The 18,810-nt window shown below is 45.7% G+C and overlaps 1 protein-coding gene across 1 annotated transcript in view; it reads right to left on the bottom strand.

Moving 5' to 3' along the window:
- Nucleotides 1-18,810, bottom strand: part of NOX1 (NADPH oxidase 1) — a 74,150-nt gene that overhangs the window by 32,108 nt on the left and 23,232 nt on the right. Inside the window, exons 4-7 of the mRNA XM_069213282.1 lie at nucleotides 9,444-9,528; nucleotides 6,763-6,905; nucleotides 1,410-1,591; nucleotides 225-369 (exon numbers count right to left, since the gene is read on the bottom strand). Of these exons, the coding sequence (XP_069069383.1) occupies nucleotides 225-369; nucleotides 1,410-1,591; nucleotides 6,763-6,905; nucleotides 9,444-9,528 (555 nt within the window). The remainder of the gene's footprint in view (nucleotides 1-224; nucleotides 370-1,409; nucleotides 1,592-6,762; nucleotides 6,906-9,443; nucleotides 9,529-18,810) is intronic.

The following is an 18,810-nucleotide window of genomic DNA, read 5'->3' on the forward strand; positions in this document are numbered from 1 at the left end:
AATTGTAGCAGCGAGATCTGCTGAAAGTTTTAGTTGGGTTAAAAACATTCTGAATTGTAGCGCGAAACTTTACTTTTGAAAACAAATTGGGTAATTGCACTCAATTTCAATGAGAATATGTGCCCAAAACTATGCTGTAGAGAGTTTTTCTTTAGCACAGCATTATAATCTACAACTTTATAGAGGCAGAATAAGAAAAATGTAAACAATTAAAGGGATCTTACCGCAGGTGCATTCCCTGCAAATTTGGGAACACCACACTCATCCTCTTCATCGTCATCGTCTCGACCCCACTTCTCGAACTCACTCTTGCACTCATCAAAGGGTTCCTCCTCCATGCTTTCTGAGGTCTGCCCACGCACGAGGCGCCTGAAATCGAAAAGAATCCTGTCTGGTAATGTGTCACTTATCGGATGCTTCCCTTCTGTCTGGTCCTCCTCATCCCTTCTCCTTTTACCTTCACTCTGCCCATTTTACTTCTCGCTGTCACTCTCCCTTTTCACTTCTCCCTCAACCCTTTTGTTTCTCCCTTTCGCCTTTTACTTTTCCCTCACTATTTCCACTCTCTCTAACCTCCGACTTCTTCTGTTCTTCTCCTCTCCCTTCCGATCATTTCCTCTTATGCCCTTCACCCCTACTCTCTCACACTTTCTCTCTATTTTACTCACCCACTATCCATACCCCTTTCCCTCTCTCTCATGGGAGTCCCACTCCCACTTCCCCAACCCTTCCCTTTCCCTCACTTTACCTCTCCTCTCCTCTCTTCTGCCTGTCTTCTCTCCAACCCTCTTCACCCTCCTCCTCTTCACCTCAACTCTTCTCACCTCCGCTCCCCTCCTCCCCTTTCCACCCCGTCCCCTTCTCAAGCTCCTTTCACTCTTACTTCTTCCTCTGCCTACCCCCCTCCGTTTTGGGCTAAAACACCTTTTTTTCTGGAAGATGCTTCTTCCTTCTCATGGTTGTGTGAAGAAGTATCTGTTCTGCGATGTTTTAAGGCCTTTGTTTGCCATGTTCCATGTTGTTTTACATATTTTTACCTCAGACATGTCTCTTTTCTATTTGTTTGGAAACGTTTATGGCAATGAGGATGTCTCTGGCATTTATCTCACCCTAAACCAAACATGGGGCCTGATTTAGATAATGTTTGATGAGTTACTCCGTCAAAACGGTGACGGGTATTCCATCCACCAAAATCTAAATCCCATTATATCCTAAGGGATTTTGAGACGTGCGGACAGTATATCCGTCACTGTTGTGACAGAGAAACTCGTATGCCAATATCTAAATCAGACCCATATACTTTAACACTAATGCATGTGGTTATCTCAGGGCAAGTTCTGTTCCAAATTCTACCATGTTGTGTTCTCCTTGTTCAATGAGTACAAGTGTTCAACACACTCCATATTTACCCAACTCCATGGATCAGGAGGCCGGCAAAGAAGATGATGAACAGGTGGTGCGTGTACCAGAAGACCTCAAAGTAGCACCTGCGGATGAACTCCGTGGATGATGTGATCATGAGAATCAGTGCCAAGGTGATGACCACCCCAGTGACGCCAGCGATGGTCGTGAAGGCCAAATACGTGGGGGTCTGAGGACACACAAACAATATGCTTACTATTTAGTACAGTGTGACGTTTATTAGACAAGAGAAAGAAACCCACTTAGTACACAGGAAAAAAGAGCTGCAGTTAGTAAGACCTGGTGCACAACACTGCATTGAGAGAGGTCAAATTGGGGTCAGAATATATTTCTCCGATCTACACATTAACGTCACTCTTAGAGTTGGATATGGGCATCTGACCCACGTGCATGGAAAATACAGGGGAAGATTTTGTGTGTTGCTTTTATTCTCCATGTATTCCTCCCGAAACAACAAGCATACGCACATTCATCCATGGGGAACATTGTAAGTTATTAAAGTGCTGTGCAGCATGCCACTGTACAAAACCCCCAAAACAGAGCTGTGCAGTATATTACTGCTGAGCCTTACACAAAACACAGCTGAGCAGCATAAGAGCACAGCGGGACCCTAAAGAGCTGTGCAACAAACTACACCCGAGTGAAAACACAGCTGCCCGTTTCAACCATAGTTACCAAATGGCCCTTTGTCCTAGGTAATAACTTGACCCAGTTCTGACTTTATACCCAGGAGCATTCTGGGACTTATATTCTAGTTTTATGTTTGTAAATATGCGCTCAAAAACTGCAACGTGCATGGTATTGTTGGTACGAATCTGGTCTGGCTAAAGATGTCATACTTGACGTGGATACTTTTGGCAGTTACGCATAAGGCTACAGGAGCTCGCCAAAAGTAGTGCTTAATTTGCAAATAAAAACAGTGGTGAGGCTGAAAATTGTTTTTAAGAGACTGGCCCGTGTACTGGCAGTGCTGCTCACTGCAGACTCAGATCAAAGTCAGTTATACCATAGTAAAACTGAACACTACTCTACCAAAGGGCCGCAGTCCTGACCTGCAGCAAGGCCCGGTGTTCCGCAGAACATATACTGCTCCTTTAATGAATCTCAACCCTGAGCCACGAGCTCAAGCACAGTCACCACCAATATCAAGCGCTGCTCCGCAAAACCACCCCAGTCCAGCACTGTTGCTCGCGCCAGTAATGCACCGAGAACGGCAGAGCCTGCTGCCGGGTGAAGCAAATCACCTGCCCTGCATCATTTTCATACACAATCCTGCAAGATTAGAACACGTATAACACAGGCTCCGCTGTCTTCTACTTTTCGACGTCCTACCAGTGCTTTAAAAGGGCAGGCACTCTCCGGTACTGAGCACCTGCGCTTCTTTAATTTGAAAGGGAGAGTACCTGCGCGTGGCAGTGCTGCAATACTTTTAACGGCAGAGTACTATCGCTTCTCGGGGCCAACAGGTACTCTAAAGAGTGGGTACCCGCACTTCTATAGTTCCATTTAAACCACTGCGTTCCACTACAACAAATCCCTATTTTGTTCCAAATACATTCCTTTTGAAAAAATACTTGCATTTAATATTTCTAAAGTTGCCATGTGCCTGGCAATTTTTTTAACGTTATATGCAGCGCCTGGGAAATATGACATAAGGTAAACAAAATAGACTTTGAACTACTTTATTATGGCAAGCGGCCACTGCTCGGTAACACTGGTGAGGTTTTAAGGCCAAAATGGTTACCTCCTGATGTATTCGTTCCTTGCACTATTGCCCATGACACACTGGTTACCCTACTGGTGATGCCTTCGACCCTTCACGGGCTGGCACGGTCATTATCTCTGCTAAATCAGAAATCTGCAAACAGTCGTGGCCCCTGGAATGGGTCATGGTGGGGCCCACTGGCTCAAAATAACCTCGAGCAATTCCCATAACCCCAGATGCCACACAGCAGTTTGTACCACCTGGTTCTACAACTCCTCGGGGAGGATCTGCACTTCTGTGGCATCAATATTGTCCTAGCTTTCCCAATACATCTAACCCATACCTTTCTGTCGCATCTGCGTGGCTTTGACTATCTCTTCCATATGTTTTCCGTCTAAGAATAGCACACTGTTGTCATTGTGTAGTTTAAACTGAGACACGTTCCTCACACTCTGCTCGAGTAATGAGAAGTGTCTAATTCTGCGTGACAAGATCTTCCGTGAATAAGGCATCTATGAGAGGTGACACCCTTGGACCGCCATCTTACCCACTCCAGCCACCGTTCACTGAGTATTAGTGCAGCAAAAGACCCATTACAAACAATTCAATGGATTTGCCATAAATGAGAAGAACCACAATTCTGGAAAGGGTGAAGGCTGGACGCATTTGCACAGGATTTGGAGTTTTATGGACATTCCAACTAGCAGGGTAATTGATTCACGCACAGAGACAGATTCAGACTTGAAATAGTTAAGTGACGGGACGAATTCAAAAAGAACAACTGTCTCATAAAAAGGCTTAGCCACTCAAAAGACGCACAATTTATGAATGATTAAAATTCGCCTGATACTGACAGTAAGATACATGAAAGCAACGTGTGGATAGCATGTACTGAACACATGAAAAAACATGCCTGCCCTCTGTAGTGTCCAAGACGAGGCCGCAAGTAGGCGGTGCCCACTCCCTCAAAGAAGTAAATCCCACACAAGGGGTAATTCACAAAACTGGACCACAAGATGTGTCTTTGTGCTCTCAGGTAGTAAACTTCTTCTGGTCAAGCTGGACATAACAGAGAAAAATCTAACAAAAACTTTCAATGTCATGCTGTTGGTCCTGTGTAAGTTTCCTGACTAGAGACTGTTGCCCAAATGATCTTTGCTTTTCTTAATAACATGCATGTGATGAAAATTTTACAAAAAAGTATAATTTACATGTACACCAAGAGGATACACATGAGTACATTTTACATGAATGGATTTAACTTACACATGGAGTGAATTACTCAGATTCGCATGACCTTTTGGCCATCATCCTAAAAATGTATTCGGCTCTTCAATTATGTCTATAGTATAACTTTCTCAATGCTAAAAAATTATAGTCATGTTGCACTTTGGGACGTGGCTCTCCAGTCACCACCTAGCTGCTGTGGTCTCCCATCATCACTTGGCTACTGTGGCCTCCAGTCACCACTTGGCTGCTGTGGCCTCCAGATATCGCTAGATTGCTGTGGTCTCCAATCACCACTCAGCTGCTGGGGTCTCCAGTCACCACTTGGCCACTGGGGTCTCCAGTCTCCACTTGGCGTCTGTGGTCTTCATTCACCTCTTGGCCGCTGTGGTGTCCAATCACCACCTGGCTGCTGTGGTCTCCAGTCACCAATTGGTTGCTGTGGCCTCCAATTACCACTTGGCTGCTGTGGTCTCCAGTCACCACTTGGGCATTGTAGTCTCCAGTCACAACGTAGCTGCCGTGGTCTCCAGTCATCACTTAGCTGCCGTGGTCTCCACTTAGTTGCTGTGGTCTCTAGGTACCACTTGCCTGCTACACTTGGCTGGTGTGGTCTCAAGTCACCACTTGGTTGCTGTGGTCTGCTGTCTCCACTTGGCTGCTGTGGTCTCCAGTCACCAATTGGCAACTGTGGCCTTCAGTCGCCATTTAGCCATTGTGGTCTCCAGTTACAACTTAGCTTAGTGGTCACCATTCATCACTTGGTTGCTGTGGTCTCCACTTCGTTGCTGTGGTCTCATGTTACCACTTGGCTGCTCCACTTGGCTGCTGTAGACTTAAGTCACCACTTGGTTGCTGTGGTCTGCAGTCTCAACTTGGCTGCTGTGGTTTCTAGTTACCACTTGACTGCTGTGGCCTCCAGTCACCAGTTGGCAGCTGTGGATTCCAGTCACTTCATAGCCACTGTGGTCTCCAGTTTCCACTTGGCTGCTGTGGTCTCCAGTCACCACCTGGCCACTGTGGTCTCCATTCCCCAATTGGCAGCTATGGCCTCCAGTCACCACTTGGCTGCTGTGGCCTCCAATCACCACTTGATCACTGTGGTCTCCAGCCACCACTCTGCTGCTGTGGTCTCCAGTTACAACTTAGCTGAGTGGTCTCCCATCATCACTTGGTTGCTGTGGTCTCCACTTGGTTGCTGTGGTCTCAATTCACCACTTGACTGCTCCACTTGGCTGCTGTGGTCTTAAGTCACCACTTGGTTGCTGTGGTCTGTAGTCTCAACTTGGCTGCTGTGGTTTCTAGTTACCACTTGACTGCTGTGGCCTCCAGTCACCAGTTGGCAGCTGTGGACTCCAGTCACTTCATAGCCGCTGTGGTCTCCAGTTTCCACTTGACTGCTGTGGTCTCCAGTCACCACCTGGCCACTGTGGTCTCCATTCACCAATTGGCAGCTATGGCCTCTAGTCACTTTTTGGCCGCTGGGGTCTCCAGTTTCCACTTGCCTGCTGTGGTCTCCAGTCACCGCTTGGCCACTGTGGGGTCCAGTCTCCACTTGGCCGCTGCGGTCTTCAGTTTCCACTTGGCCGCTATGGTCTCCAGTCACCATTTGGTTGCTGTGGCCTCCAATCACCACTTGGCCGCTGTGGTCTCCAGTCAGTACTTAGCCATTGTAGTCTCCAGTCACCACGTAGCTGCTGTGGTCTCCAGTCATCACTTAGCTGCTGTGGTCTCCACTTGGCTGCTGTGGTCTCTAGGTACCACTTGCCTGCTACACTTGGCTGCTGTGGTCTCAAGTCACCACTTGGTTGCTGTGGTCTGCAGTCACCAATTGGTCACTGTGGCCTTCAGTCGCCACTTAGCCGCTGTGGTCTCCAGTTAAAACTTAGCTGAGTGGTCTCCAGTCATCACTTGGTTGCTGTGGTCTCCACTTCGTTGCTGTGATCTCAAGGTACCACTTGGCTGCTGTGGTCTTAAGTCACCACTTGATCGCTGTGGCCTCCTTCCACCACACTGCTGCTGTGGTCTCCAGTCACCACTTGGCTGCTGTGGTCTATAGTCACCACTCGGTTGCTGTGGTCTCCAGTCTTCACTTGGCCACTGTGGCCTGCAGTCACCGCTTGGTTCTGTGGTCTCCAGTTACCACTTGGCAGCTGTGCACAGAATAATGGTCTCACCTGTATTACAGTAAATGTTTAGATAATGGTCTCTAGTGTTTGTCCTTTTTGTGCACCTTGAGAGACGTCGCTTTCAGCGCCTTGTCTTCTCAGGGACAGTGAGAAGGAAGTCATGCCTTGAGGCCGTGCCATGTTTGAACCTTGCTACCGAACTGTGACGAGGAGAGCTGTGCCCTTAGGTTACGAGACAGTTTACCATACAATAAAGCGCACTGCATGTTGGCAACTTACCTCATGCTGTGAACGGACGGGGTTCAGCCAGAGGTTGTCGGTGCGGCCAATGGCAGAAAGCATGCCAGGCAAGGTGCTGTTCCCTTCGTCTCTGCTGTCACAATACCTCTCAACGTTAAACAGGTGAGCGATGGTGTGGACGGCTGAAAGAGATGCAGGCATTGCGTTTACAATTACAGTTGCCATTTAATGGAGGAGAGGTAACAGAACAGAAGCCCAGCTAAGCCCTATGCACAAGTAACCTCGAATACATCACATCTTTAGAGGTGAAAGGTGCTGCAACTGCGCCGCCAGACCATTTTCTTGCTTGCATAGCAGGGAAGGGAGCTTACAAGCTCTGTTCCTTGCCATATATATTTAGCACTAGGGCAAAACGTGGAACATTCTGTGAAACATCTTGTCATCTGTGTTTCCTGTTATAGTTGAAACATAAATAGTGCAAAGTCTGTATGCTACACTCCCGATCACACACGCAGCAAACATGCATCAAGAGGGTTACTTTGTTTTGTGCACAAGTGGGAAGTTTGCTATCTTGCCCCCTTTTCCTTGGCACTTGAGTACAGGACAGTGTACCACCGACCAGCTCTACTTCCTGTTGCTGGCTATTATCATCTGCCCACCTGTAGTAGCACAGACCTCTGGAAAGGGTGGCAAATTCCGTCCTCCATTCTAGTGGATCTTAACCTTTTGACTCCTGTGGTCTCCCATGTAATCATCACTGGAACCCGGGGTCCCCTACTGAATCATTATTGGAATCCAGGGACCCTCTACTGAGTCATTACTGGAAATCGGGGGCCTAGGCCTACGCATTTTTGATGATTTGAACCACAAAAAAATACCCAAAAAATAGATGGAACTCTACTAAATTCAATCGAGTCCATCAATCACCCATACCATATTCTGTTTGATGCACTTTCACAGCTCCTATTAATCAATTTGAGGACACTAATTCATTTCAGCCTCCAATTTCATTCACAATTACCTGACGTTTTAAAATGTTCTTCTTTACTTATATACAACTGTTTGATCTGGTAATTCTATTTAATTTTCTAAGTTGTTGCAAACCACCTGAGTAGGCTCAGCGAACCCTCCGGCTCCACCGGACCACAGGTTAAGAACCACTGCTCTGGCCATACAGACCTTGTGAAACCAAGCGGGAACCGCCAGAAGACCGTACCGCGGTCAAAAGACCGCAGCGGTCATTCTGAGTTTCCTGCTGGGCTGGCGGGCGACCAGCGGCCCGCCCAGCGGGAAACCCCCTTCCACGAGGATGCCGGCTCCGAATGGAGCCGGCGGAGTGTAAAGGGTGCGACGGGTGCAGTTGCACCCGTCGCGATTTTCAGTGTCTGCTATGCAGACACTGAAAATCTTTGTGGGGGGCCCCCAGGGGCCCCACGACACCTGTTCCCGCCAGCCAGGTTCTGGCGGTCAAAACCGCCAGAACCAGGCTGGCGGGAAGGAGGTCGGAATCCCCATGGCGGCGCTGCCTGCAGCGCCGCCATGGAGGATTCTTCAGGCCAGGGGAAAACCGGCGGGAAACCGCCGGTTTCCCTTTTCTGACCGCGGCTTTACCGCCACGGTCAGAATTGGCCTGGATGCACCGCCAGCCTATTGGCGGTGCATCCGCGGTCCCCGGCCCTGGCGGTCTATGACCGCCAGGGTCGGAATGACCCCCTTATTCTCCAGAACACATGCCAATGATCTGCTCGTCTGTTCTATAGCAAGCGCCCCTGGTGGCTCTCTCCGGAAAGAGCTTGTCGCAGCCTAGTAAAGGGGGCGTTAGGCAGTGCTGTCACAGTTAGGAAAGCTTTAGTGAAAATAACCCAGAGTGCGCTACTAATTGGGAATTTGAGGATCTCCATTTCCTGACACAGTATCTGCTCACTATAAATGGACTGGAATGACAAATTCCTTTCTAACCAGTGGAGCTTCAAGCTGAATATAGAATTTCAGGGTGTTCCCCAGGGTTTGCATGCAGACAAAAACCAAGATGTGATCTGAGCGGGGGTTTGCTGGATCACCGGATCGAGACACAGCAGGAGTGAATGAGCTACTTTAGAGCCTATGTACCTTTCTCCAGAGCGGGGCAGCATGACCTTTGTGGTTCCACTCCGGTTTTTGCATGTTCTCCCTTGCACCCTGCAATGTTTTTTCAAGCACTCCAAGTTTATCGTTCACTTTTTACAATCCCTTTTTGCCAGTCCCATCTCGTGCATTCATCCCACGTTTCTTTTCTATTTGCCTCAGTAACCGACCAAGGCATCCCCCCACCATCCCGTCTGGTCATTCCGAGTCTTGTTCTTTTCAATATGCAGTCACTCCCTAAAGTGCCTCTAGGTGTCGCCATCGAGCTGTGACTGCAATCATTTACCATCAGATTACTTGACTGCTTCTTTCGTATGTCACTCCCATATTTGGAGCACCTTGCTGTGCCTGGAAAGGTTACAATAGAAAGAGGCTTCCAAAATTCAGCCTACGGACTTTTACGTAATGCAGCTAAATGCACTAAAGGGCTATGGAAGCAAACGCGCCATTATCTTATATTACGTGACATGACATGATACGATACGGAAGAGCATTTCTATTTCGTACAGTTGTCGCCTTCCGGAGATTAGAACTCTGCTTTGAACTGTGCGCATGCACACCCTTCACTTGCCCACGGGTGTTTTGTCTCGTGTTACCTGTCAGAAGAGCAATTGTGTATCCCAGCAGCTTGTGGAAAGCGAGATTATTGTCGAGCTGCTTCCTCAAGGTACGCCGACAGCACTGAGGAGGGAAGAGGACAGAAGGAAGCCGTCAGACTTATTCTTAAAACTTACTTTATTGAGTTTTTTAAATATGTTACAGAGAGCGGGTGCAAGAGAGTCCAGCAAGTCACCAATGGACCAGTAGAAGATGTAGTTAAACAACAAAGGGACATATTTTAGAAAAGTGGCATTGAACACAGTGCAGCACCACTTTTCTTGTGCCAACATTTTGGCTATACTCCTGCAAAGTACATAGGGGCCCATTGTATTTGATGACATGCCTCCTGTTAATGACTGCTCTAAGGAGGCGTTAAAAGTGCCGAAAAAAATGACGCAAAGAAATCTGTTAGATTTAATTGTGCCATTTTTTCGCCCCCCCCCCCCCCCAGCGGGGGGAATGTCCCCTTTGCATACATTATGCCTGACGCAGGCATTATGTAGCGCAAAGAGTTAAAAAGTGGCACAATGCATGCATTGAGGTATGGTGCGACTTTTTTGGCCTTCTAACACCGCATTAGCGTAAAAAAATTACACTAATGTAGCGTTAGACTAGTGCTAGGGGCTATTAAGTATGCCCCAAAATATAGTTATTCCCAGGGAGGTTCCTGCTAAATAAACATTAGTAACATATAAAGACTATGAATAGTCCCCATGTTCTGGTGTAGATGCTCAGCTTGCAACATCTATAACAGAGTAAAATAACAAGCATTGGCAAAGCCAAAAGCTTTTGCCTATGCAAAATCTATTGGCTTTGTCAATGTTTTATTTTGCATGTTGAGCAGCTGTTGAGCAGCTGTGCAACATGTGTCAAAATAAACAAGGAACAAAAAAATTGCAAAACGAAGTGTGTTTTGAAATTAAAAAAACAGCAGATAACTTACCCTGTAACTCCTCTACTGAAATTCAAACACACAAGAAGTTTATATGGCAAGGGAAAGATACTAACCACTGGGCTGTAGCTGCGTTATATTGAGGCACGTTTACAACAATACTAGCTATGTGCTATCTCGGGGACAAAAGAAGGAGTGCAAGAGATCTGAGGTGAGCAGCTGATAACAGCTTTGCACAAAAATAAAGTACAGTATTTACAATGCGCTTCCAATGAATGATTTGAAAATGAAAACTTCTGGTAATATAATAAAAACCAGCAGCTTGACAGAGCAAAACATTTCTGCTGGGACAGGACCACATTATGACAACGAGCTAGCATTTTCAATGGACAGTAATAACTGCCACACTATTGTTTTTACTTGTTTAAAGAGGGGTCGCAACAAATCTATGTTGCTTCTGATGACTATCTAGGTGATAAAAAATAGGATCTGAAGCCACCAGCCTGTCACACGCATGTCAGGAGCTGCCAGGCCTCACAGAAAACAAGTAATAGTGAAGGAATGCAGTGGCAGACGGCCCCTCTTCATGCAGAGCGAAGAGGCCACTGCAAAGGAGCACATGTCACGCTCACTTCACACAGCACTTCGTTTTGAAAATAATTTGACGGTCTGTGTCTGCAATCCAGGGTTTATGTGGTCACCCCCACCCCTGCCATTTCAGTGACGTCCGAAGTGCTTCATCCAGTGTGGAAGGTCAGCCCGGGGCAGCCCCAGAATACTTCAGCAGGGCTGGGCAGTGCGCACTAATATGCACATATGTGGTGATCATGCACATGCTTCTTGTCCCACCGCCCCTCTGCAACTTTGCAGCATCTGTCTGCCTTTGTACAGCCTTTAAAGCACTCTGCCAGTGCTGCTGGCTAGTATCAGACATTCCCCCTGAGCATGTGCAGCTCAGAGTTGACAGCGAGATACTCACTAAGCATGCACAACTGGGTCGCAGGACCACTTGTCTCTGAGCATACACTGCTTACAATAGTGTCTTTGTATCTGAGCGCGCACAGTTTGCAATAGTAGGTGTCTTATAGAAACAAGATTTCCGTTTGCAAGTAATTACGACCAGAGCTGTCGACTGGGAAAGCAGATTCAAGTCCTGCTGTGAGCTCAACAGCATGTGATTCTCTGCAACGCAATCTCTCCTCTTCTAAAAAAAAAAAAAGCTGCTGCGCCTGGGGAACAGTTCAAGGGAGGAGAGCACAAGAATGGGGGGCTGACAAGCTTGGTCATAAGAAAGAAGTTCCACCAAAGTGGATCAAAACAGTACTTAGGCCACGGGATACTGATGTGAAAAACACATGAGGAAGAACAGGAAATAGTATGCTATAGCCAACAGAAACGGAGGAAAAGTAAGTGGCAAGCACACTAACCAATGAAAAGCAAGGGCGGGATGTAAGCCCCTTTTAAGATTTATATGAAATACTATAGATTTCAGAAGCACAGCAAAAGTGCTGTGCAGGCGAAACCTAAAACTTTGGCTGGTAACAGAGGTGGCACATTCATCTGTTAAAACTTAATTGACTGTCACATACAACCCAGAGTAGTAGCAACAAGCCACCCAAGGACACCCATCCTGCCACTTACCATGGGACAGTGTGGACATAAAGAGAAGGGACAATCATAATTAGGCCAGTAGCGTAACAAAGGCCCCAGCAACCCCCAAGCTCCAGGGGACTCCCTCAGCACAGTACACTGTGCACGGACGGCAGGCCCCTTACTGCGTCCAGAGCGGAGTGGCCCCACTCCAGGAACTTTGCAGGAGGGCCCCACTTCAAGTTTTGTTATGCTGCTGAATTAGACTACTATGGGAGCAGTTTGGTGGAAGGCAAGTTCCCCAGAAACAAGGAACCAAGGGTCATGGAGTTTAAAATAAAGGCCATTTAATTGCAACTAACTGTCTGGATCTGTTTCTGGTCAACTTAGATGACACACCTACTCTGCTGCCAGTAGATAAAGCTAGTTATTAACTTTCATTGTGCTTATGCAGCCATGCCTGCAGCTTGAGCCCAGAAATCAAGCACTGGACAATAACTAATGTGTTTAATTGTGTCTGGGGTGGAGTCTCCCAGGTATAAGCAGCATTTATTTGTTAGCAAAAGTCAAAACTAAAGTAAACTCGGATGCACAAAGAAGAAGTTAAAAGTTCCACACTTACAATGAAAGTAAAAAACAGATAACATGGTAACATGTTGATTGTTCTATTATGACCTGCACGATGCAGGCCTACAAACGTGTTGCTTTGATGCACTCTTAAACTTTCTGCCACTGGTCTGCTTTACCCTGCTTCATATTATAACAGAGATCATTGTGTCTAAATATAAGATTGGCAGCACTGACTTGTTACTGTCACCTTCTTATGAATACTACTTAATCACCATTAAAGCAGTTGTGGGGTGAAACCTCCCTGCCCAGCAGACTTCCCCTGTTGTTTTCGGTGCAGCATTTTCTCATGGCACCTCATATTGTATTATGTTGTGGGCCGGCGAGACTGAACCACAGCAGAAGGCACACCACTCATTCAGAGTGTGGAAAAGACATGAGAATGTACGCTTTGTTTAGTATTACTTTGTTTAATTGCCCATACCGCTCTTGCACATAATACTTTGGGGTTGATCGCGAACAACTGTCCATCCCGTGTCCAAAGAATATCAACCCTCACTGTTGCAAACGCTGGCGGCAGAAAAAGTTCATGCAAGGACTTCATTAGCTAAAGGGTAAGATGCTATGTTCCCCATGTGCATTAATAAGCACTGGTGAAAGATTCATCACGTAGGCATTCTTGACCGTCATCATTCACACTGTGCCTCTAACACCAGAGGTAAAGCAAACAACAAGAGCATCTCAAGAGAAACGTGTGTCCCTAGATCAGACAGGTGGACTCTATGTCTGTAGACTATGTTCTTGCCACATAACTTAAATCCACCTAAGGAGACAATATGGCATTATAGCGAATACATATGGGACCATGGAGTGCAACTCACTTCCCAGCACTTCCTATGGATTATTGCCAACCATGCAACCACAGAAGAGGCAAACAAGATTTTGAAGAACCTTGCATTGTTTCGATATTGCATTCAGATCGGTGCCAGGCCCAGATGGGCAAGGACACCGAACCAAAGAACCCCTTCAATATGTTGATCCTTAACCAAATCAATGGCCAAAACCTAGCCACATATCTATGATATGCCCTGAGCTCTTCCAAGCAGATATAATGATAGAGAAACCCCCATTGCACAAGAGCAGGGAACATCAGTAATTCAAGTGATGCTACCAATTGCATTGTCATCACTGTACTTCCAGAACGGGGAGGCCTGTAATGCACTAACCTCCATGATCTTGGGTTGGGGGTACACGGACAATGTGTACATATTCATGAGGATGTCCTCTGGGTGCCAGATATATGGCATTGGGGTGCGGGATCAGGCACAATCAATCTGCAATGCCTGCAGGATACTTGGACCAATATTTGCCGAATACATTCTATTCTCATGACCAAAGTGAGCCTAAGTTATTCTATTCTCAGAAGCAATGTGTGCCAAATTAATTCCATTGTCAGGAGCAATGTGTGTCAAATATATTCCATTCCCAGGTCCAACGTGTGCCAAATGCATTCCATTCTCAGGAGCAATGTGTGCCAAATGCATTCCATTCTCAGGAGCAATGTGTGCCAAATGCATTCCGTTCTCAGGAGCAATGCATGCCAAATGCATTTTAATTCTCAGAAATAATGTGTGGCAAATGCATCCCCTCCTCAGGAGCGGTGTGTGCCAAAAGCATTCCATTCCCAGGAGCAATGTGTGCTAACTTCTTCTCATTCCCAGTAGCAATGTGTGCTAAATGCATTTCATTCTCAGGTGCAATGTATGCCAAATGCATTCCGGTATCAGGAGGATGTGCGCCAAATGCATTTCATTCTCAGGATCAATGTGTGCCAAATGTATTACATTCTCAGGATCAATGTGTGCCAAATGTATTACATTCTCAGGAGTGAATTCTGCCAAATGCATTTCATTCTCAGACGCTCTGAGTGCCAAATGCATTCAACTTTCAGGAGCGATGTGTGCCAAATGTATTTCGTTCTAAAGAGTGATGTGTGTCACATGCATTTCAATCTCAGAAGCAATGTGTACCAAATGCATTCCATTCTCAAGAGCGATGTGTGCCAGATGCATTCCATTCTCAGGCACAATGTGTGCCAAATGCATTCCATTCTCAGAAGCTTTGCATGCCAAATGCATTTTATTCTCAAAAGCACTGTGTGCCAAAAGCATTTCATTCTTAGAAGTAATGTGTGCCATATGTATTCCATTCCTAGGAGCAATGTGTGCCAAATGCATTCTAATCTCAGGAGTGATGTGTGCCAAATGCATACTATTCTCAGGAGTGATGTGTGCCAAATGCATTCCAGTCTCCGAAACAATGTGACTCAAATGTATTCCATTCTCTGGAGCAAAGTGTTCCAAATGAATTCCATTCTCAGGAGCAGTGTGTGCCAAATGCTTGACATTCTCAGGAGCAATGCATGCCAAATGCATTCCATTCTCAGAAGCAATGTGAGTCAAATGCATTCCATTCTCAGGAGCAATGTCTGCCAAATGCATTCTATTTTCAGAAGCAATGTGGGCCGAATGCATTCTATTCTCAGGAGCAATGTGTGCCAAATTCATTTCATTCTCAGAAGCAATGTGGGTCAAATGCATTCTATTCTCAAGAGCCATGTGTGCTAAATCAATTCCAGTCTCAGAAGTGAAGTCGGCCAAATGCATTTCATGCTCAGAAGCAATGTGTGCCAAATTAATTCCATTGTCGGGAGCAATGTGTGTCAAATGTATTCCATTCCCAGGTACAATGTGTGCCAAATGCATTCCATTCTCAGGAGCAGTGCATGCCAAATGCATTTTAATCCTCAGAAGAATGTGTGGCAAATGCATCCCATTCTAAGGAGTGATGTGTGCCAAAAGCATCCCATTCCTAGGAGCAATGTGTGCCAACTTCATCCCAGTCCCAGTAGCAATGTGTGCTAAATGCATTTCATTCTCAGGTGCAATGTATGCCAAATGCATTCCAATCTCAGGAGGATGTGTGCCAAATGCATTTCATTCTCAGGATCAATGTGTGCCAAATGCATTTCATTCTCAAAAGTGATGTGTGCCGAATGCATTTCATTCTCAGACGCTTTGAGTGACAAATGCTTTCAACTCTCAGGAGCGATGTGTGCCAAAGAGTGATGTGCACCACATGCATTTCAATCTCAGAAGCAATGTGTGCCAAATGCATTCCATTCTCAAGAGCGATGTGTGCCAGATGTATTCCATTCTCAGGCACTATATGTGCCAAATGCATTCCATTCTCAGAAGCGCTGCATGGCAAATGCATTTAATTCTCAAAAGCACTGTGTGCCAAGAGCATTTAATTCTTAGAAGTAATGTGTGCCATATGTATTCCATTCCTAGGAGCGATGTGTGCCAAACGCATTCTATTCTCAGGCGTGATGTGTGCCAAATGAATTCCACTCTCCAAAACGATATGATCCAAATGTATTCCATTCTCTGGAGCAAAGTGTTCCAAATGCGTTCCATTCTCAGGAGCACTGTGTGCCAAATGCTTGACATTCTCAGGAGCAGTGTCTGCCAAATGCATTCCATTCTCAGAAGCAATGTGAGTCAAATGCATTCCATTCTCAGGAGCAATGTGTGCCAAACGCATTGCATTCTCAGGAGCCATGTGTGCTAAATGCATTCCAGTCTCAGGAGTAAAGTCGGCCAAATGAATTTCACGCTCAGAAGCAATGTGTGCCAAATGCATTCCATTCTCAGGAGCAATGTGTCCCAAATGCATTCCATTCACAGGAGGTATGTGTGCATTCCATTCCCAGGAACAATGTGTGCCAAATTTATTCCATTCTCATAAGCAATGTGTGCTAAATGCATTCTATTCTCAGGAGGAATGTGTGCCAAATGCATTCCATTCTGAGGAGCAATGTGTGCCAAATGCATTTTATTCTCAGAAGCAATGTGTGCCAAATGCAATCTATTCTCAGAAGAAATGTGTGCCAAATGCATTCCAGTCTCAGGAGCAAAATCTTATTTTATTCTCCGACGCAATGTGTGCCAATGCATTTCATTCTCAGAAGCAATGTGTGCCAAATGCATTCCATTCTCAGAAGCAATGTGTGCCACATGTATTCCATTCTCAGAAGCAATGTGTGCCAAATGCATTCCAGTCTCAGGAGCAATGTGTGTCAAATGCATTTTATTCTCAGAAGCAATGTGAGTCAAATGCATTTCATTCTCAGGAGCAAAGTGTGCCAAATGCATTTCACTCTCAGAAGCAATGTGTGCAAAATGCATTCTATTCTCAGGAGGAATGTGTGCCAAATGCATTCCATTCTGAGGAGCAATGTGTGCCAAATGCATTTTATTCTCAGAAGCAATGTGTGGCAAATGCAATCTATTCTCAGACGCAATGTGTGCCAATGCATTTCATTCTCAGAAGCAATGTGTGCCAAATGCATTCCATTCTCAGAAGCAATGTGTGCCACATGTATTCCATTCTCAGAAGCAATGTGTGCCAAATGCATTCCAGTCTCAGGAGCAATGTGTGTCAAAAGCATTTTATTCTCAGAAGCAATGTGAGTCAAATGCATTTCATTCTCAGGAGCAAAGTGTGCCAAATGCATTTCACTCTCAGAAGCAATGTGTGCAAAATGCATTACATCCTCAGGAGAAGTGTGTGTCAAATGCGTTCCATTCAGAGGAGGCATGTGTGCCAAATGCATCCCATTCTCAGGAGCAATGTGGGCTAAATGCGTTTCATTTCAGGAGCAATGTATGCCAGATACATTCTATTTTCAGAAGCAATGTGTGCCAAATGCATTGAATTCTCAGGAGCAATGTCTGCCAAATGCATTCCATTCCCAGAAGCAATGTTTGCCAAATGCATTGAATTCTCAGAAGTAATGTGTGCCAAATACATTTCATTTTCATATGTAATGTGACCCAAATGCATTACATTCACAGGACAAATGTGTGGCAAACGAATTCCATATTCAGGAGGAATGTGTGCCAAATGCATTCCATTATCAGAAGCACTATGTGCCAAATGCATTTAATTCTCTTAAGTAACGTGTGCCATATGTATTCCATTCTCAGAAGCAATGTGAGCCAAATGCATTCCACTCTCAGGAGCAATGTGTGCCAAATGCATTTCATTCTCAGAAGCAATGTGGGCCAAATGCATTCTATTCTCAGGAGCCATGTGTGCTAAATGCATTCCAGTCTCAGGTGTAAAGTGGGCCAAATGCATTTCATGCTCAGAAGCAATGTGTGCCAAATGAATTCCCTTGTCAGGAGCAATGTCTGTCAAATGTATTCCATTCCCAGGTACAATGTGTGCCAAATGCATTCCATTCTCAGGAGCAGTGCATGCCAAATGCATTTTAATCCTCAGAAGAATGTGTGGCAAATGCATCCCATTCTAAGGAGTGATGTGTGCCAAAAGCATCCCATTCCCAGGAGCAATGTGTGCCAACTTCATCCCAGTCCCAGTAGCAATGTGTGCTAAATGAATTTCATTCTCAGGTGCAATGTATGCCAAATGCATTCCAATCTCAGGAGGATGTGTGCCAAATGCATTTCATTCTCAAGAGTGATGTGTGCCGAATGCATTTCATTCTCAGACGCTTTGAGTGACAAATGCTTTCAACTCTCAGGAGCGATGTGTGCCAAAGAGTGATGTGCACCACATGCATTTCAATCTCAGAAGCAATGTGTGCCAAATGCATTCCATTCTCAAGAGCGATGTGTGCCAGATGTATTCCATTCTCAGGCACAATATGTGCCAAATGCATTCCATTCTCAGAAGCGCTGCATGGCAAATGCATTTAATTCTCAAAAGCACTGTGTGCCAAGAGCATTTAATTCTTAGAAGTAATGTGAGCCATATGTATTCCATTCCTAGGAGCGATGTGTGCCAAACGCATTCTATTCTCAGGCGTGATGTGTGCCAAATGAATTCCACTCTCCAAAACGATATGATCCAAATGTATTCCATTCTCTGGAGCAAAGTGTTCCAAATGCGTTCCATTCTCAGGAGCACTGTGTGCCAAATGCTTGACATTCTCAGGAGCAGTGTCTGCCAAATGCATTCCATTCTCAGAAGCAATGTGAGTCAAATGCATTCCATTCTCAGGAGCAATGTGTGCCAAACGCATTGCATTCTCAGGAGCCATGTGTGCTAAATGCATTCCAGTCTCAGGAGTAAAGTCGGCCAAATGCATTTCACGCTCAGAAGCAATGTGTGCCAAATGCATTCCATTCTCAGGAGCAATGTGTCCCAAATGCATTCCATTCACAGGAGGTATGTGTGCATTCCATTCCCAGGAACAATGTGTGCCAAATTTATTCCATTCTCAT

Source organism: Pleurodeles waltl, chromosome 2_1 (assembly GCF_031143425.1).
Source record: "Pleurodeles waltl isolate 20211129_DDA chromosome 2_1, aPleWal1.hap1.20221129, whole genome shotgun sequence".
Classification (NCBI taxonomy): Eukaryota; Metazoa; Chordata; class Amphibia; order Caudata; family Salamandridae; genus Pleurodeles; species Pleurodeles waltl.